Below are 20,790 nucleotides of genomic sequence, written 5' to 3'. Positions count from 1 at the left end.
ATAACAACCGAGGAGAAGCAGATGAAGGAGCAACACAGCCGTCTGGTGAAAGCCTGAGCTTTTGCCCCAAGCACCTGAAACCTTCTGCCGAGAGCCGGCAATGCGATCCTCTCCGTAGGTCACCTGCTGACAAACCTGTAGGTGCCTCAGATGCCATGGATCTGATTTCATTCCCTTCCGATGTCTGCCATTATTTGAGAAACCAAGATAGAACTTTAAATAAAGCACCAATAATTACAAATTATTTGGTAATTTCATTTCCTACCGAGTGTCACATTTTAAATATTTACTCTCTGTCTTGCAAGGTTCTAGGGACAGAAGAGGATTATAGTAGTCACAGGACCCAGGCAAACGCACCACGCTCCTGAAGAGTCACCCAGTCTCAACACGCAGCACTCTGTCCGTGAAATTGAAAGTGACCCCTAAATAACGTGAAGCTCTCTCCATCCCACCTGCCATCCAAAGACATTTTATAAGTGCTTCCAGAAGTCACCGGTGTCTTTCTGCCACCCCTGTGTACCCCCACAGATGACCCCCCGAGTTCACTCAGAGTGAAATGAGTGTGAAATGGCTCAGGGCAGAACCCCCAGTCCTGCCGTCTCCTGTGCTGGCAGTGCTGGGGAAACTGCAGGCTTGGAGAAAAACAAAATTACACGACACGTATGTCCATAGCACACAGGTTCTTCAAACACAGCTAGCCATGGATCGTTTGTTTTTTAAAGACTGCTACAGCATGAAGAAATTTCCCACCTCTGGCTCCTAATGGAGAAGACATTTCTGAAGAGAAAACCTACAGAGCACAAAATGTGATGACGGCCAGAAATTAAAGCCTGATCTCAAATGATGCGTGGCAATCACTGCTAAGGTCTGAATGTGAACCGTCCTCCGTGGGCTCACATCTGGTCCCCCAACAGCGGTGCTATTTGGGAAGGTATAGAAACAGGGGAAAAAAGCTCAGTGAGGGTGTGTCTTTAGCTGTATCTTGCCCTGGTCTTCTTTTATCCCCCTTTCTCTGCTTCCTGTCCACTATGATGTGAGCCACCCGACCAGGTCCTCCTCAAAGTTGCACTGATTCCTCTGAAACCATGAGCAAGATAAATAGTTCTTCACTTTATGTCATTCTAAGGTATTTGGTCACATGACACAAAAGTAGCAATATAGTTATATTCAATAAAACTTTTAAAAAGTATTTTGACTTTTAATTATATGTGTGTGTGTGCGTGTTGGTATGTGCATGTGCATGCAAGTGCCTGTGGAAGCCAGGAGAGGACACTGGATGCCCTGGAACTGAAGTCACAGGCAGTTGTGAGCCACCTGACATGGGGACTGAATTTGGGTCCTCCAAAAGAGCTCTATGCATGCTTAACTGCTGAGCCATCTCTCAAAGCCTCAGGAAAACTGTTATAAGTTCCCTTCTGTAAAACCTGGATGAGGATGTTCTGTGTAATTCAGGAGTCAACTGGGCGTATTCCACATCACAAGGCTACTATTTTCTCTGGGTAGTTTACATAGGACTCCGAATTAACTCCAATCAATGGAGAACCATTTTTCCCCTCTATAAATAAATATCTTTACTTTTTAACATCACATTTTTATTGACAAGACATAAAACAGCTATTTCTGGCTTTTTGTTGTGCAAAACAAACAAATCGACAGTGGCAAACAAAAACCCAAAAGGAGAAGAAAATGAGGAAAAGGACGAAGGAAAGAAGCGAAGAGGGCTGGTCACTGTAGTACAGCCTTGTGCCGTGGGCAGGACGTGGGTGAGAATGGAGCACGGAAGCTGGCCACAGTGACCTTGCCTCAGCTGACTAAACCTCTGTGTCTTTCAAGGCACTGGGTGACTAATGTCCAGTGGACAGCCAACAATAGCCGCTGGTGCACCTCTGAGTCGGGATCCAGCACTAGCACCATGGGCCACAGTGTGACACACAGCACACAGTGCCTCTCTGTGTCCACCTCAAACGGGGAACACTGGGAAGGCAAAGGCACTAGGTCAGAAAGTCTTTCTCCAGGGCATAGATGGGCGGTGGGTATGTCACGCTCTTCACTCTACACAAGGGCACGGCACAGTCCCTGCTCTGGCCCTCCACGTTGGCATCCAGCAAGGAAGGTGCCTTGCACCTGCTCCTCTCCTGGGCACTGAGGAGACAGGCAAGGCCTGGCACTGCACGCTCCATGTCACTGGCCCAGGCAGGCGGGGATGTTGTCCTCAGTGGATTTTGTGGTGGGGGAGGACATGCCTGACGGTTGCCTAGAACACCTTGGGGTTGCCCAGGAGAGCCCTGGCTTGCCAGCTCGCTCTGAGGACAAGGCAGGGCAGAGTGTGGTAGTCTTGAATCACCAGGGGCACCTGTGGGAGAAGAAGGACAGACGATGTTCAGTGAGAAGACAGACCCTGAAGTCATGGGTGAAGGGAAAGATGAAGGCTGTTCTGCTCAATGGTGGGGTTGCCTTGAGTTTCAACACAGCAATTTCACAGTCACTGGGGTGTGCTTTTCTTAGTGAAAACATGTCATTAGAACAGAAGGAGTATTTCAGTCTGTAACATCCCTCCAGCCAGTTCACCCATTCTCCCCCGTAGCGAGGACGTCAGGCATGAGCCACCGTGCCCAGATCATGTACCTCTCTCTCCACAGGCATAGTCTCAGAGAATACCTGTATGGCATTAATGTAACCAATCACAGCAGCGCCTATACACTTATCCCTATCACGCTCCTGACCACAGGTTATTAGTAGACAAGCATGTTATAGTGATGTACCCAAGACCACAGACAGTGAACCTGAACACAAACCTCTACACAGTTAACTGCGACATCACCATGACCTGTGTGTGTGCCACGCACTCATGCACACATACGCTCACACATATGCGTGTGCACATGCATACACCATACACACACAACGTCAACTCCAGACACGCCCACCTATTTTCAGAGACGGTCTCTCACAGACCTGGGATTTGCCGACTTGGCTAGCCTGGTTGGCCAGCAAACCCCAGGCATCTGCCTGCCTTTCCCCAGGATTACAGGACTGCACACCACGCCCAGGCTTTTGATGTGGGTTCTGGGGGTTGAATTCAGGGTCTGTTCCATATAGAGCAAACATTTTACTCACAGAGCCATCTCCCCAGCCCCTGAGATGGGGTCCTCATAAGTGTCTAAGCCAAAATAAGTTCACAGAGACAGGCCCCAGTGTAGTCTGACTGTGGGCCCTAATAAGATCCACAGATACCCAGAAGAACACGGGACACAGGGTGGGGGTTAGCAAGCCCAGGGGAGAGGCCTAAGGAAGACACATCCCTGCCCGTGCCTTCGGCACAGTGGGAAAGAGGGCTCTAATGTTTATGTGCTCCTGCTGCAGCTTTGTTACACACCAGCCACCAATCACGCAGAGGTGACAATGACCTCGGTCCCAACACAACCACAGCGTGTGACCAAGGAGTGTCTCAGGAAGGCCTGGAGATAGTCGTGGTTAGCATTTGGGTTAGAGGGTTAGGATGAGGGTTTGGAGTTTGGGTTTAGTGGCTAGGGTTAGGATTAATGTTTAAAATTAGAGGTTAGTATTTAGGATTAGTGTTGAAGGCTACAGTCAAGTGTATAGAGTTGGGGTGAGTGGTTTAGGGCTAGGGTTAGATGGCTGTGGTTTGGGACTGTGGTCAGCTCTTCCACTGTCTACTTGCTGGAATTTGGACCTAAGGCCCCATCTCTGCCCCCAGAGTTTGGTCTATCATTCATCACATGCTTTGTTCTGACATCACCTGATAATCTGAAGTTGCTAAGTCCCAATCAAGCCTCTTCCCAGAATCTAAATTCCAGTGGTATTAAAGTTATAACAATGAAGAATAGCACTCAAGATCCATTTGCACAATATTATTAATTGAAATCATTAGAAAAAGGAAATCCTCTCCCCTCTATAACGCCGTCTGCATGGTTACCCAACTACTCCCACCTACTTTGAGGTCGGAGAGGAGTTTCTTTGCATCCCATCCACGCATGATGGCGTCCCTTATCTCCTGCAGTGGCACAGGGCGGCAGCTTTCCCCCTGTCTGCTCCAGAAGGGCAGGTGACATGCTTCTCAACACACCACCATCATTCTTAAGTCCTGGTTCAGAGATGAGTTCACAGCTGCTTTCTGGGGTGGTAGAACAGGGATCTGGAGTGAGCATCATGGGACCACAAGAGATCCGAGTGCTCCCCAAAGATAGCACCTCCTCATCAGTCTGCAGCAAGCACTTTGTAGAGAGAGTCTTCGAGGAAAGGTTTGAGGCACTTGGCGGCAGGACAGAGGGGTCATCACTGGGTGTCCTGCCTGCAGTCTGTTGTCTGGTACTTGCTTGGCACCTAGAGACCCATGGAAGGGTGCTCTCTTGCTTCTTTTCCTCTTTGGGCAGTGTTTTTTTGAGGGCCTGGGCTCCGTGTAGTTTCCTGACATCCACTCCCAAAGCCAGTGATGCCAGCAGCCCCCCACACTCACACAGAGCAGATTCTGTTTTCTTCCTCAGCAGGGGTGCCCCCACGTGGTTCACTGGGGAGCCTTTGGAGGGTCCCTCCTCCCGACTCTCAGCCTCCACTGGGTGCTCTCTCTGACTGTCTTTGCACAGAGGTAGACCAACATAGGCCTGGCCAGGGAACTTCAATTGCTTTGGTTTTCTATGTTCTAATCCATCAGGGGCAAGTTTCAGTTCTTCGCAAGATCCTAAACAAAGGTACAAATGTAAACATTACGGAACTATTGCATAGCAAACACCACCATTTAAATGTGTACAAACACGCCAGAATCCACGAAGCATCAAGATACAAACAGAAGAATCGCATATACGACAGAAGCGTAAGATAAAAATGCACACACACATACACCTCCACCACACTAAACTAAAGCATGCAGAGGTCTTTCGGTGGAAGAACTCTTGTTTATTAAAAGGATCCCTCCCTCAGGGGGAGGGAGCATGGGGGTGGGCACAGCACCTAGCACACACTCAAGGCACACACCTCTAGATTTTCTCATGGCATGAAACACATAAACATGTGGCTATAAAAGACCAGTTCTTTTCAGTACCAATTACCCTTGAAGGCTGCCAGTGGTTTTACCTCTTGAACTCAATTTACTAAATACAGCCCCAGCTCACCCTTAGCCGGGCCAACTAGACTATGCTAAACTCACCTGGGCCATATGGCTAAGTGGGACACTGGTTTTCTGTAAGATAAGAAACCATGATCTTCATCTCCCTGAACATGTGGAGCCCATCTCCTTAACGCCATGAAGTCTGGATGCCAAACAACCTCTGGACTCAAGTCAAGCTCTAAAGGACCTGCTGTCACCCCTCCAACCACCTTAAGGGCCACGTGAGATGATCCAGAGACCCCCCCCCAGAGCTAACACCCCAACACACCCTGCTTCCTGAGACACAGTTACCTGGCTGGTCCACAAACAATGAAGCCAATGGTGTGGTTTTCTGACTTTTTATTAAAAGAGACGACCAAGGACTGTTGCCATCTGACAGAGGCCTCACCCTACAAGAGATAGACATTTGTGTTCACATAGTGGAAGTGCAGGGCCCTCAAATGCAATCTCTTTTTTGGTATGTATGTGTGATGTGTGTGTGTGCGCGCATGCACACACACACACACATGGTTGCTTGTGTGTGGTGCGTGTATATGTGTGTTTGCGTGTGTACTGCTGCACCTGTGTGCACCTGCATCTGAAGGGCAGAAAGGGATGTTGCAAGTCTTCCTCGATTGCTCTTTTTATCATATTGAGGCAGGGTCTCTCACCCATTCTGGCTAGCATAGCAAGAGATCTGCAGTCTCTTCCTCTTGTGGGCCTAAGATTACAGGCAGCTGTCATGCCTGTGGCTTACATGTGTGCTGGAGCTGAGCTCGGGTCCTCAGGCTTGCGAGATAGTACTTTACCCACGGAGTGTCTAGCCCAGGAGCCATCTTTTTAGAGCTGCAAAGAGAATACCTTTGTGCTTTTGAATTTTGAAGACTTAACAAAGTACAAATATAATCTTTAAAAAATATTTTAGATTTGTTTGTTTACATGTTTGAATATTTTGCCCAAAGATATGCATGCAACCATATGCATGTTTGGTTCCCACAGTGGTCAGAAGAGGGCGATGGGTCCCCTGGAACTGGAGTTAGGGCTGGTTGTGAGATATCAAGTTGGTGCTGGGAATCAAACTCCCGTCTTCTGCAGGACTGAGCAATCTCCCCCCCCCCATCATGAAATAATACGTAAATATGTCAAGTTATTCACTGAGCTAACAATCATTGCATACAGTCAGTTCAACACACCACGGAGCACTAAGTTACTATCCAGATGTCTATGCAAATCTAATCACTTCCCAAGAGCCAGGTCTATTAGCGCTACTACCCCAGTGTGTGCTACACGCCCCTCTTCACACACGCACACACACGTACCGGTCTCGGCCCTCTGGTCTTTCTTTCACTTGAATGGAGCTCGGTCCCCACGTGCAACCTTTTTTCTTGAAATTCCTTTTCGCATCTTCGAAGTCTTCTTGTCGGAAGACTGCGTTCCGTCCCCAGGTTTTATGGCTCTCCTCCGAAGTCACTGCATGGACAACCCACGGTCACATACGATTCGACTAAAGTGTCCAAGAATCCAGCCAGGTGCCTGGCAGAGCAGTGAGAACAGCTCATTCGCCCACCTTGGAAAACGACCCTTTGTGTTCGTGAAAAAAGAAAATAGCAGCAAGAAGACTAGGAAAAGACAATGGGCGGGAAGTTTAGAGACGGGGGATCCCCAGAAGGTCACCAGCTAGTGTGGGAACCTGTGTGAAAGAGGGCAACAGACGAGGACCCACAGCTGAGGCTGGCATCCCGCCTGCACACACTCTCCGTGGCACATGCGTGCAGACACTCGAACACACGCACAGACACACATTCTACACAGACACACACTGTACACAAACATACACACACTGTATACACACACACAGATTTCTTTTTTAACTACAAACCATACATTACTCTTTAAAACCGTGTGACTTTGTGCATTGCGCGTTGTGGTGCACACCTTTAATCTCAGCACGCAAGGAGGCAGAAGCAGGTAGATCTCTGTGAGTTCAAGGCCTGCCTGGTCTATAATAAATGTAAAATAAAAGTTTTCAGGACCTGCAAGGTTAGCCATGTGTGTACATGGAGGTGAAGTCCGTAAAGACAGACATCTAACTTTCATCCCGCCATATGCCTTCTAGAAATAGGACTTCTATAAACATGGAAACAAATGTATCTTCTTTACATTGTAAGTGCTTGCGGAATGCTTAAGTTCTTTACTATGTTGCTTTTCTGGGGTTAGACCTGGGTCCCGTGTGCCTGAGCAAGTGCTCTACCACTGAGCATGATGCCAGCCACTTCAGCAGAAGACAGGGATGCCTTCTGATGGGCCAGTGTCTTTGAGAGGATCTAGAGTCCTAGCTCTCGGCCCCCACTGCGTTGACACCATGTCACGTTTATGGTAGCGAGTGAGAAAAACTGGCCTAAAAGCCAAGATCAACTTCTTTGTGTTTGTTATTTTGTTTAATTTGTTCCTTTCCTTCAGAGTCTCCTGTCGCCCAGCTCTGCACTCATTAGATAGCTGAGGTTATCCTTGGTGTTCTTCCTTCTACCTCCCAAATGCAAGGATTACAGGAGTGCACCCCCGCACTCGGCCCCAAGGTCAACTTTTATATCTCCACTGCCACCTGTTTCCATCTGCCTCTCGCTCGCTTACAGCCACTGTCAGAGCACACCCCCTCAGTGTGACCATGCGGCAGTGGTCACACTGATGCAGAGAGAAGCAAACACTCACGCTGGATAGCTCGGAGGCGGGGCAGCATCAGGGGGCTGCTGGGCGGGCTGCAGAGCCGGCTGTCTGAGCTCCGGCGCTTGTCCAGGGTTGGGGAGGCCTGCACTGTGATCTTGTGCTGAAAATCTGTGAGAGAAAGAAGCAGCTTTTCAGGAATTACTTGATTTCCCTCGCTGTCCTCTGCACTGTCAAAAGACAGCATCTCCCTTGGGCAGACTGTCAACAGACAGTGCCATCAGACAGCATCTCCCTTGGGCAGACTGTCAACAGACAGTGTCATCAGACAGCATCTCCCTTGGGCAGACTGGCTAATGTCTGAGCCCGTTTCTCAGCACGGCCCTGTGCCACGTCTCAAAGACTCAAGTCAACAGGTGATTATTATTCTGTTAGGCTCAAGGAGGCATGCGTTCATTTCTCTCTGTTCTTGACTGCAGATATGGCCAGTGGTTTCTAGTTCCTGCCTTGGTTCCCTGCAATGATGGATGGCAATGGGAGTCTTAATGCTGCCTCTGTCAGGACATTTTACTGCAGAAACTTCAAGCTCTGTAATTTCATTTCTGCTGATGCTGTAGGCCTGGGGAGCAGGGCTAGAAAGTGGTAGAACAAGCATCCAAATCAGGTTGGCTAAGTCTAGAACCCAGGGTGTGAGTGTCTCTTCATAAGACACACACACACACACACACACACACACACACACACACACACACACGTGGGAGGCTCCAAATACGGGCTTTCCTAATCCTGTGCCAGAATTATGGCATTTTGCACCATCCTGTGGTCGGAAGGAGCTACTGCATGCTAAATTTTTTGTGATTGAAGAAGTCCTTACAGTAAATGCTCTTTGACTGAAATCTTTTATGAGGCTCCAGCAAGCAAATAAATGTGTCGCTGAAATGTCCTCTTTATTTTTAGAAAGAAAAATTACAAATCCAGGGCTTTCTGGGAATCTGGCAAGAAAAATAGCCAATTATATTAATAATTGAATAAACTCATGTTATCAGCTGAGCAATGGCGCCCACAGAAATGGGGCCTTCCTCTCTTGTCGTTGAAGAGTGGGGTGAGCTTCAAAGAGCTCACACTTTCTTCTAAGGTTAGATCGGTTCCATCCGAGTCCTGTTGTCGTTTCCCTGCCCCAAGTTTAGGAAATCATCAACACTAATGACGACAGCACACCCAGGACACAGCGTTTGTGACAGAAGAGGGGCTGTGAATTCCGAGTTTTCAGCTCCCTTCTCCTTTTTACTCAGTCTGGGACCCCAGGCCACACAACAGTCACCCACAATTAGGGTGTGTCTTCCAGTTAAAAGAGAAATTCTTCTGCAGATGTGCCCAGGGTCTTGTCACTTCGGCGAGGATAGAGGCTGTCACATTGGCAGTGGGTACAAACCACCACCCGTCTGCCCATCACTAGCACTCTGTGATGAGAGCCTAAACTTCAGGTGCAATGAGAGCGCCCAACGACTATTTCGGATGTCAGCCACGGAACTCCCTACAGCAGCGTGTCAGCACCATGGTCGGCAGGCATCTGCACATTCGCTCATTCATTCATAAAATCATTCATTCACATTTCAACCTCCTAGGCTTTCCCCAGTCCTGGCGGCACAAACCTGAAGGCAGGCTGATGCGGTGGCCGTCTTTGAGCCTCAGCCGGCCTCTCCTGAACCTCCCCTTTCTCTTCTTCACGTGCGGGGCCTCCTGGTTCAGCTGGAAGATGAGGACGTTCAGCTCCCGCTCCAGCACGTCGATCTCGCGCTCTGCGAGCTGCTGCTCCCGGCGTCTGAGCTCCAGCTCCTGGGATTTCTGCTGCAGGGCGGCTCGACTCAGCTCCTCCTCCCGGGACCGCAGCTCCTGCAAAGTCGGGTCCCAAAGGAGATCAGTATGGGCTTCCTGCACTGCTCCCGGAGCCGGAGCCGGAGCCGGAGCCGGAGCCGGAGCCGGAGCCGGAGCCGGAGCCGGAGCCGGAGCCGGAGCCGGAGCCGGAGCCGGAGCCGGAGCCCTTCTCGGCAAGCTCACTGCACCCAAGCTCACCTGAGCTGCCAGCTACCTAGGCTATGATCAACCTAGGAGAACCAGCCCCCAAAGCAGACACCCTCTCTTCTGTTAGTTCCCGACAGGGAAAGGCCTTGCTCCCTTTCACACCTGAGTTTATCATGGCTATATCCTCACCTCTAGCCTTTATGGGGGCCTAACATCACTGTTCTCAACCTGTGGGTCAAGACCTCCGCAGGGTTGCACATCAGCTTCCTTGTATATCAGATATTTACACTGCGATTCATAACGGTAACAAAATTACAGCTCTGAAGTAACAAGATAATTTTATGATTGGGGTCAGCACAACATAAGGAACTGTATTAAAGGGTCGCAGGCTTAGGAACACATAAATCATACATCAACACTCATCAACAAAGAACGCTGTGAATGACGTAACTTATTTACATTTCGAGAACCAGTCTAAGTAGCTCAAGCTGGCTTTAAGCTCCCGAAGTTGCCATAAAGAACCTGTAACTTCTAATCCTCCTGCCTCCACATCTCCCCCACAAGACAGGGTTTCCTTGTGTAACAGTCCTGGCTGTTCTGGAACTCCTTTTGTAGACCAGGCTGGCCTTGAACACACAGAGATCCACCTGCCTCTGCCTCCGAGTCTTGCCTCTGCCAGGGTCTTGCCTCTACCTCCTGAGTGCCGTGAATACAAACACAAGCTACCAGGAGTGGGTTTTCTGAAGTACTGGCATGGAACACAGGGCTTCGCGAATGCCAGGCAAACCTCCTACCAACTGAGCTACATCCCTAGACCTGTGAATGACCCGCTTCAAAATTCAACCTGCAGTTACAACCCAATAACTTAAAGCAGTGATTCTCAGCCTTCCCAACGCTGCAACCCTTTAATACAGTTCCTCATGCTGTGCTAACGCCAGCCATAAATTATTTCATTGCTACTTCACAACTGTAATTTTCTTATGAATTACAATATATATATCTGCATTTTCTGATGGCCTTAGTAAATCTCTGTGAAAGGGTCTTTTGACCCTGAGGGGTCGCGACCCACAGATTGAGAACCCCTGTGTTAACGACTACTCCTTGTGGCTACATGTTACATATAACTATAGCTCATAATCTTTTAGGGGAAAATGGGGAATCCCGCAAAGCTTTAAACCATCTTCCAATTTCTCTAATATGTTCTCTTCTTAATGGAGAGAAACATTTTGAGAGGTTGTATCTGTGCAGCTCTTGCTGCTTACAACACCCAGAAGCACACAGACATTAGTATATGCAGGCCAACAGTTGCAATTCGGAAACTTCCATCTTAGCAGAGCCTTGTACTAAGCTCCAGTAAGAACTGCAGAGGATTCTTGCTAGGGCTGTGACCTTCCCAGGGCCTTGAGATAGGGGCAAACACTCCTGGTTTTATGTGATACACAAGAGCTTAAACAGCAAATCCTCAAAGGGACTCATTCAACTAAGACACAGCGTGAGCGCCACAGCTAGCCAGAGACTACACAGCTCACATCTCTGAGCTTTGGACTTTTTCTAGGTGGACTCAGGGGTCATTTAAGCCAACCTACAAATATCAGAAAGCAAAGAGGAGCCCAGAAAACCGCTGTCCTCCCAACAGGACAAAAACAAAGGAGAGAGAGCCCACAGGACAGAGAAACGCATCCTTCCAAGCAAGAGCCCTCGGGCTACGCCAGCTCCACCAAGAGGACCAGAATTCAGTTCTGAGTGCTCTGATCTGGACTCGTTTCACTACACAGTTCAAATATACACAGCTACAGACGTGACGTGGCCTGAGCCAAGACCACGCTCGCCCGACCACATGCCAGCTGGCTCTGATGTACAGATGGGTCAGTATAGCCTCACTGGCGTGTGCCAGGTATAAACTATTGTTTATCACTGGAAAGGAAACAGGAAAAAGAAATGCTGTGCAATTTTGGAAAAAAAAAATCTGTTTTTTTTTTGTTTTTTTTTTTTTGTTTTTTTTATGATAGGGCCTCCTGTAGCCCAGTCTGGCCTCGAACTTCTGATTCTCCTGCTGTGCTTCCTGAGTGCAGGGGTCACAGACAAGGGCAACCTACTGAGCTGAGAAGCAGTTCTGAAGGAGTCCACACTGGAGATTAACCGCAAGAGTGCCTGAGGGCAGACGGTGGTTTCCAATTCAGCAAAGCACCCACCCTTCCTCAGCAGTCCCTGTTTTCAGTGGTGCTGGCGTTGGCCCCACTGGCTGCTGTTAACGGGGACCAGCAATCCCTTCTGCATCTTTCTGTATAAATTGAGCAACTTTGATTTTTAAGTCCCTATCAAAAGTGTTCATCCCCTACAATGACTTCATAAACAACACAAAGAATTTGTCAGGGGTTGCGGTTGCGGGGGAGCAGGATTGGCGGGAGAACAGCCAAACTATGCATCCTATTAAGGAGATTTTTAAAACTGGAAAAGCTGGGCTATGGGCATGGCTCGGTTAGTAATGTGCTTGTCACACAAGCCCAAGGGCATGTGTTCAATCCCCAGAAACCATATATAAAAGCCACGCCTGGGAGCAAACAATTACAGACAGGAGGCTCCCTGGGGCTGCTAGCAGGTCAGTCTGGCAGAACCCAGGAGTTCCGGGTTCCAGTGAGAGACCTTGCCTCAGGAAAGTAAGGTAGAGAAGGATTGAGGAAGATAACCGAGGTTGACCTCACACACACACACACACACACACACGCACGCACGCACGCACGCACGCACGCACACGCACGCACGCACATAACAACAATAATAAAATAATAGTAGTAGGAGTAGTAGTAGTAATAATAATAAGCTTGATAAAGGGAGGAAGACCCGTGGAATATCAGAACATATGTGAATATTTGAAATCACGAGGCACAAATCTTCCTTCTGTCTGTGTGGTTACCAGCAGGAGCATTTGCCCGAAGGCTCAGCGGGGAATTTCTGGTCATGGCAAAATCATTTCCCTGCAAGAAAGGTTAATGGTTAATGAGGGCAAAGCCTCGTGGAGGGCCCAGGATGCCAGGTGCACACAGGGGACTCAGAGGCAGACAGCGATAAGAAGTCTGAGCGTGGGGAGGATTCACCATCTACGGGGTAATACGGACGGGAGCCAAGGGTTGAGCATTCACTGGAGTGCGAGGCCTCCTCCCTCAGCCAGTGAGCGGGAAAGGGAGATAGGGCACGTACAGAGGGCTTTCCACCCCACAGGAAGATGAGATTGGAAACCTCACAGCACAAAGAGATACACAATTGCATGTTCTAATCACCAATCACAAGGCCGTAGGGGCCGCTTGGAGGAGACAAACCAGACACTAACGGAAAGCATCCAAAAGGATAGTAAGAAAATGGCTGTGCACGGGTGGCAGCGTGGCATGCCTGCAGTCCCAGCATGTGGGAGGCTTAGCAAGAGGTCTGCGGTGAGGTCACCACAACCAAAACTACACAGTCAGTAGCAGAGTCGCCTGGGATGCTGTGCGAGGCACTGCCGCAAAGACGGGGAGAGGGAAGAAGAAGAAACTGCAGTGCTGGTGCCAAGCCGGAGACAGAGGGCTGTGCCCCTCTGCGAGCATCGTTTCAGAATCTCGCTCTATAGCACAAGAACCACTCTGCTCCTGTGCTTACATCTGCGGATCAACACTGGCTATCAACTAAACAAAAGGACTGTAGGAGTTGTGTGATTTGAGGTCATTTTTCCTCGAAATCATCTGTCCCGTCATCCTTAAAATCAAGTTTCATCACGGGTTTAAACACCTCACTTCAAATTCTTAAAAGTGAATTGGACAAGTGTACAAAAAAAAGCAACTCAAAATTTTCCTATTGTTTTAAGTCAACCAAATGTGTAAACGCTTCCATAACTCTACAGAGTTTATCATGCCTTGATAATAAAGCATCCTTCTGAAAGCAGCCTCTATGTCTTCCTCTTCGCCAGGCCCAGTGGGAGGCTACAGAGCCCTGGGTCACAAAGCCCTGACATCTTTCTCCTGGGGCACATGCTTACATGGTACTTACTAAGCAGGAGACATGAGCTGGGCACCATCTTCACACTTCCTGCTGTGACACTCTGTGGGAGTAACACAGAGCCCAAGGCCACTCAGCAGCTCCCAGCCAAGCCCAGAGGCATCCAGCCCCATCAGCCTGTTTGCCCAGAGCTCCAGGTACTCAGCTTGGTACAGACAGGCAACCCTGGTCATTCTACCCAAGCACCAGGGAAGGAGGTTGAATACCAACCAGCAAAGCCCTCTGACAGGCAAAATGAACTCCAGCTACACCTAACTCTAATCTCCACATTCTCCCAGCAAGATGGAGGTGGAGGCAGGAGAGTCACCAGAAGCTCATGAACCAGTCAGCCTGGAGTACCCTGCCTTATAAGGTGGAAGGAGAGAAGGAATTATTCTCTGACCTTTGCACCTGTGCCATGAACCAGGCAAGCTTACACACACGCGCACACACACACACATACACACACATGCATGCATGCACAGGCATAGACACACACACCCACCAACATCTTCAAGCAACACAAATATGAAAGTAGCATGAGGTAAGGATTTGATTTAAAATACTCCAGTTTCAGAAAAAAATGGGGAGAAGAAGTGTGTAAAGTGGTCAAATTGAATAGGGCTTTTGGCAAGGCTCACTAACATACAGGTTTATTATGCTATTTCCTTTCTCTTTTCCATTTGGAAATTTCCTAGTAAAAGATTATTTTCTTTCCAACTGTATGCTTTCAGTACTCTTTATTTTAACCTGAAGGGTAGCAAGCATCAATAAATGCTAGAATCTGAAAAACAACAGAAGGCTAACAGCGGTCCCTGCTGGCACTCCCAAGGTTTATGGGTGTACGAGGCAGTGAGTCCACCCTCTCACCTTCTCCTTGGTTCGAAGCTCATCGAACATTTGCTGAATCTCCAGTTTCCAGTCTTCCTGCATAGAGTGGAAGGACTCCTGGGGCATCTCCGTCGCCAGCGCCCCTTCGATCTCCGTCAGCTGTTGAAGAATCAAGGCAAACGAAGGGCGGATATGAGGGTCTTGCTCCCAGCATTCTGCAACGAACGAGAATCACATCACTTTCCCGACACGGTACAGCTGGGATGATCTCCAAAGACGGCCACGTTCCCATCTGACACTTGTCGCTAAGCCAGAAGTTCCTGTCTGCAGGGACTCCTGGAAATTGTAAGGGTGTATCAGTGAACACCTGAGTGCCCTGTGACCCCAACCCCCAGCACCACGTCAGAGGTGAGCAGAGACACGGTGGGACGAGCCTGCTGTTGCCCAAGTGTCAGTCAACACTTGGTTCACAGATGCATGTTTACCATGCTGAGGTCTCGCTGCTGCTGCAGAATCACATGGCTATAAAACACAAGCCCCCAAGTCAACATCTGGAAGATGTCATAATTACAATAGAAAGTCTAAGTAGTAATTCCAACACTAGAGGGGTTGAGGCAGGATCCAGGTCCAGCCTGGATTACATGGTGAGTTTGCAGCCAGTCTGGGGTACAGAGTCTGAGGACAGCCTTAAATGCATAATAAATTTTCATCTAGCATGGGATACAGAGTGAGTTCAAGGCCAGCCTGGTGCACATAACAAAACCCTATCAAAAAAAAATCAAAAATCAAAACTGATGAAGTAAATTCACAGCTCACAGAGTCAGGCAGCAAGCATAATCACAAGTGGGGAACCAAAAGCCCAAACAAAGCCACTCTGCTGAGCCCTGAAGATGCTGAGGATCACTTTGTGGGCCTTCAGATGGAGGCTCGGAGCCAGCTCAGGGCTGTGCTGTCTGCTGCACACAGTGGGACAGCGGCAGGTAAGGCCAGGCACCATTGATAAAGCTGGTGGCTTTAAGTTACACGCCTGAAAATGCCTGTGACTCACTTCTCCAGCAGGGGTGGAGTTTCTCAGCATAGCACACTTCAAAGAAAAAAAAATGAGATAGGGTCTCATATTAGCCCAGGCTCGACTGGAAACTCAAAGCAATTCTCCTGCCTCAGATTCTTGAACACTGGGATTACTGACATGAGCTAGTGCATCATATTCATGTTTCCTTTGCTTTTAAATTTTTACACATTTATTTATTTGTTCATTGCTCTATGTGTGTGGGCTCAGGTGTGCCACTGCATACAGTTAGAGGCCCGAGGACCACCCATGGGAGTCTGACCTCTTCTGCCATGTGGGGATTGAACTCAGACTGTCAACACTGGTGGCAAAGTGTCTTTATGTGCTGAGCCATTTCATTAGCGCACATAATCCTTTTTTTTGGTTTTTCGAGACAGGGTTTCTCTGTGGCTTTGGAGCCTCTCTTGGAACTAGCTCTGTAGACCAGGCTGGTCTCGAACTCACAGAGATCCACCTGTCTCTGCCTCCCAAGTGCTGGGATTAAAGGCGTGTGCCACCATCGCCCGGCTCATAATGCTTTTTTAAAAGTTAGAAAACATGACTGTTCCCATACACAACTTTCCTCGACCCTAGACTCTTGAGGTTAGGCTGAACAATACCTTTCATAAGCTTGGCAAACGGCTCAGGGCACGTGGATGGAATGGGCAGCGTGAGTTTGTTGACGGCCACCCCATACGCCACAGCCAGTCCGTCGATGCCACGGTAAGGGACCTCGCCTGTGAGCAGCTCCCATAGCAGCACCCCATAGCTGGAAAGCAAAGTTCCCATGAGTGACTTGGGCTCAGCTCCCACTGGGATCAGCATTTCCAACTGACCCAAGACCACTGCTCTCCCGGGATGGGAGGTGGCTCTGCCCCAGACCAGCTGGAACAGGATGGTGCACACCAGCAATCCCAGCACGCAGGGGACGGAGGTGGGAAGATTATGACCTCCAGGCTACACAGTGTGACCCTGTCTCAGAAAGCTCCCCCATAAGGGGTGTGGAGAGATGGCTCAGCCATTAAAAGAGCCCTGGCTGCTCTTCCAGGACTCTGCTCCTAGTCCCAGCACCAACACAACAGCTCCCTGCTCTCTCCAACTCCAGTCCTGGGAATCTGATGCCCTCTTCAGGTCTCCACGGGCACTACATGTGTGTGATGCCCAATTTAGAAATTTTGAAAATAAAATTGGTTTATGGGGGAGTTAGTAGTTTGTAGAACTCTGACAGATAATTTCTTAAAAGACAGCTGAGCCAGGCGGTGGTGGCGCACACCTTTAATCCCAGCACTCGGGAGGCAGAGGCAGGCGGATCTCTGTGAGTTCGAGGCCAGCCTGGTCTACAGAGTGAGTTCCAGAATAGGAACCAAAGATACACAGAGAAACCCTGTGCGAAAGAAAGAAAGAAAGAAAGAGAGAAAGAGAGAAAGAGAGAAAGAGAGAAAGAGAAAGAGAGAGAGAGGGAGGGAGGGAAGAAGGGAGGAAGAAAGAGAGAAGAAAAGACAGGTGAGTTCACTTGACAAGATCTTTATTGCTCTTTAAAATGCACTGCCCTCAGAGGGTCTGAACCACTAACTCAGCTCTGCCCTCAGATGGTCTGAACCACTAACTCAGCTCTGCCCTCAGAGGGTCTGAACCACTAACTCACAGCGGGAAAGCTCTGAAGAGTCCCCACTGTCCCCAAGATGCTGCAGAATTTTCACCTTAGTTCATAAAAGTCACAAGCAGAGCAGCTCCTTTCAAAGTCTTTTTTCATAAATTCTATATTCTAGTTTGATTACAAGCTTTTGCATGCCCTTCCTTTTTTGGTTAATCCTCCACCCAGCTGCTGTGTGTCCCCATCTTCCCTTCCTCTAGCTCCTTAAACAGTCCCACCCCCCAGTTCCACCCCTCCTCAGATAGCACCTAAGTTCTGCTGCCCCTGCCCTGAGATGTCCCTCTCCCAGCAGCTCCTGTCGAGTTTCCTGACTTCCACAAGCATGACAGTTAGATTAGACGCTGCGTTGACTAGCAGGGAGGACGTGCAGTATTCATTTTTCTTGCCTGGGTTACCTCACCCAGTATTATTTTGTCCAAGGCATCAATTTAGCCACAAGGTCAACCTGCCAAGCACAGGTGCCCCTCACACAGCAGTGGCGTGGCCGTTGTGGGGTGACCAAGAGCTCTCTGGTGGATCTGATGAAAAGGAGCTGGAGAAAGCCTAGAGTTCTGGAAGTCACCATGTCTAGTGGGGCTCAAGATGAGGACGCTGAAGGAAATGAGGCCAGGAATGACTGTGCCCACAAGGGCTCCAGCAGAAGTCACCCTACACACCACTTGAGTTACATCCCGGCAATGCTGACATCTTGCCCACATCTGAGACTTTGAATGAGGCTAAAATTTGAAGACAGGAGACTCAGTAATCTGAGAGAGAAAATTTCAATACAGCCGAACATTGGGATTGCGGCACAGTTATCATCAACTGCTTTTAGCAACTCGGATCAGGAGTGAGAAATCATCAGCATTAAGAAGACAGGGACTTTGAACTAGAACAACCAGAAGGAAGTCTTGCTGTTCCTGAGAGGGCAAAGTGTGGAGCTAGAAAATGAGGAAATTGTGAGGGAGACCTTCTGGAGTTAGAGCTACCAGGGGGAGCTGCAGGCAGCAAGCAGAGCCAGCTGAGGAGAAAGACCATCTGAGCAGCAGTTCACAGAACCAACAATCAGAGCTGCCCAAGCCACATTCTGCTGGCCTGTGCCCCAGACATCAGGCACGGACACACGTAGGCAGTTGCAGGGCTCAGTTTTGCTTTGCTATGATCCCTCCCTGCTATTTTCTTATTCCTCCTTCCCAGAGCTCGGTGTGTCATTGTGTCTCAAAGTGGGTAACTTCCTTTAAAAAAAAAAAAAGATCACAGCTACCAGGTTGTTGTTGGTGTTGTTTTGTGTTTTGTTTGTTTGTTTTAGCTCAGTCGGTAAAGTGTCTGCTTCTCAAGCAAGAGGACCTCTGTTCAGATCTCCAGCACCTATATAAAAGAGTCAGGCATGGTCTCACATGTCTGTAATCTCAGCAGACAGGTGGATCCCAGGGGCCTGTTCACCCGCCAGTCTAGTCAATCAGTGATCTCCAGACTCAAGCCTTATCTCAAAAGATAAGGTAAAGATAGCAGAAGACACTCAGTACCAACTTCTCACCTCCATGTGTGAACACACCGTACACACTCAATACACACATGCTTGCACACAATAACACACACATATGCATCCACCTAACATGCATGTGTGAACACACACTTAATAACATACAAATTTTATAAAACACACATGCATTTGCATGTGCATACACAATCATATACATATGCACATATACACACATACTTAGATGTGGTGGTTTGAAAGAAAATGGCCCCCAAAGAAAATGGCACTATTAGGAGGTGTGACTTTGTTGGAGAAAGTGTATCAATGTGGGAGCAGGCTTTGACATCTCTATTGCTCAAGTTTCCCTCAGTGTAACTGTCAGTTGACTTCCTGTTGCCTTCTAGTCAAGATTAGCAAGCACCATGTCTGCCTGCAGGCCACCATGCTTCCCATCATGATGATAATGGACTGAATCTCTGAAACTGTAAGTGAGCCACCCCAATTAAATGTTTTCTTTATATGAGTTACCATGGTCATGGTGTCTTTCCAAAATAGTAATCCCAACTAAAATACTTAATGACACACACTTACCACACATGTACACACATTTAATAACACACACACATATACATACAATTAACAATGCACATGAACGCACACTTACTAACACACATGCATATACGATAACACGCAGAGAGATTTTGCCTTGAGTCTCAGAAAAGACTTTGAACTTAGAACTCTTGAGATTGGATAGATCCACCTGTATTGAGAGATGAGCAGGAGCCTTTTCGGACCAGGTGGAGTCTACAGGATAGATCTTAAACGTCCCTCTAAAGCTAATGGGTCGGAGCTTTGGCCCCAACCTGAGGCAGCAGAACCTCTGAAGCAAAGCCTCATACGGAGTGACTCACTGGGATCTGCCCTGGGAGGGTAGCCTGGAACCTCCGTCCCTTCTCCCTTCTCTTTCTCCTTCCTGGGCGACATGAAGGAAGCAGCTTAAGTTGCCACAAACATCCAGCCACGATGTTCTGCCTCTTCGCAGACACCCTGAGCCAAGTAAGCTTTCCTCTTTTAGCTCAATCACCCCAGAGATCGCACCACAGGACCGGAAGTCGAGTGACAAATCTCTTGTCATTGCATCTGTGGCTGGCATTTTCTCTGAGCGACCAACCAGCTCCCCAATAAAGACACGGAGACTTATTATTAATTATGAATGCTTGAACTTAGCTTGGGCTTGTCTCACTAGCTCTTTTAACTTAATTTAACTTGTTTCTATTCATCTACACTTTGCGTCAGGGTTTTTTACTTTTCTTTCACTCTGTATGTCTTACATTCCTGCTTCCTCCGTGTTTGTCTGGCTGGCCTCTGGCATCTCTTTGGCATTTCTTTTGCTTTCTTTTCTGAGCTTAAATTCCTCCTCCTACTTCCCCTGACTGGAAGTTGTGTGTATAGCTCCTCCCTCACTATTGGCTGTTCAGCTGTTAACTAGACCAATCAGATGCCTTTCGCAGGCAAGGGAAAACAGCAACACATCTTTACCCCATTGAATGTGTGCTGAAAACAGCACACATCATCTTTACACGGTTAAACAGATATTCCACAGCATAAACAAATGTTAGCACACCTTTACATAGTGAAGCAAATATTCTGCAAGGCACATCTAGATCAACACACTCAGAAGCTCTTCGCTATTCATGGCAGAATCAGGAAGCCCTGAAGCCTCCGCGGATCAAATACCACAGCAACCAGGGGTGGCAAGCAGACGAAGGAAGGCGTATGCTCACCTCCAGATGTCGCTGCCCTTGGAGAACAGGGAGGACCTGATGACCTCAGGAGCCATCCAGGCGTAGGTCCCTGCAGCACTCATCTTGGTGGTCCTGTGCCACTCCCGTGCCAGCCCAAAGTCGGTGATCTTCAGTGTCTTGTTGCAGATGTCATCGTGTTCTATCTTCTCCAGCAGCAAAACTGCAGGGACAAGGGTGAGAAGGACCTCAGCACGTGGT

The 20,790-nt window shown here is 48.6% G+C and overlaps 1 protein-coding gene across 1 annotated transcript in view; it reads right to left on the bottom strand.

The window, feature by feature from the left end:
* Positions 1 to 1,716: 1,716 nt before the first annotated feature.
* The window catches only part of Map3k21 (mitogen-activated protein kinase kinase kinase 21), a 30,691-nt gene continuing 11,617 nt past the window's right edge, over positions 1,717 to 20,790 (bottom strand). The window contains exons 2-10 of the mRNA XM_005345894.2: positions 20,572 to 20,752; positions 16,295 to 16,443; positions 14,666 to 14,841; positions 9,418 to 9,658; positions 7,814 to 7,936; positions 6,424 to 6,574; positions 5,417 to 5,514; positions 3,956 to 4,699; positions 1,717 to 2,353 (exon numbers count right to left, since the gene is read on the bottom strand). Of these exons, the coding sequence (XP_005345951.1) occupies positions 1,992 to 2,353; positions 3,956 to 4,699; positions 5,417 to 5,514; positions 6,424 to 6,574; positions 7,814 to 7,936; positions 9,418 to 9,658; positions 14,666 to 14,841; positions 16,295 to 16,443; positions 20,572 to 20,752 (2,225 nt within the window). The 3' untranslated portion in view covers positions 1,717 to 1,991. The remainder of the gene's footprint in view (positions 2,354 to 3,955; positions 4,700 to 5,416; positions 5,515 to 6,423; positions 6,575 to 7,813; positions 7,937 to 9,417; positions 9,659 to 14,665; positions 14,842 to 16,294; positions 16,444 to 20,571; positions 20,753 to 20,790) is intronic.

Source organism: Microtus ochrogaster, chromosome 4 (assembly GCF_000317375.1).
Source record: "Microtus ochrogaster isolate Prairie Vole_2 chromosome 4, MicOch1.0, whole genome shotgun sequence".
In the NCBI taxonomy this organism is placed as follows: domain Eukaryota; kingdom Metazoa; phylum Chordata; class Mammalia; order Rodentia; family Cricetidae; genus Microtus; species Microtus ochrogaster.
The sequence above is the reverse complement of the archived record's forward strand: the minus strand, read 5'-3'. Positions and strand labels throughout refer to the sequence as shown.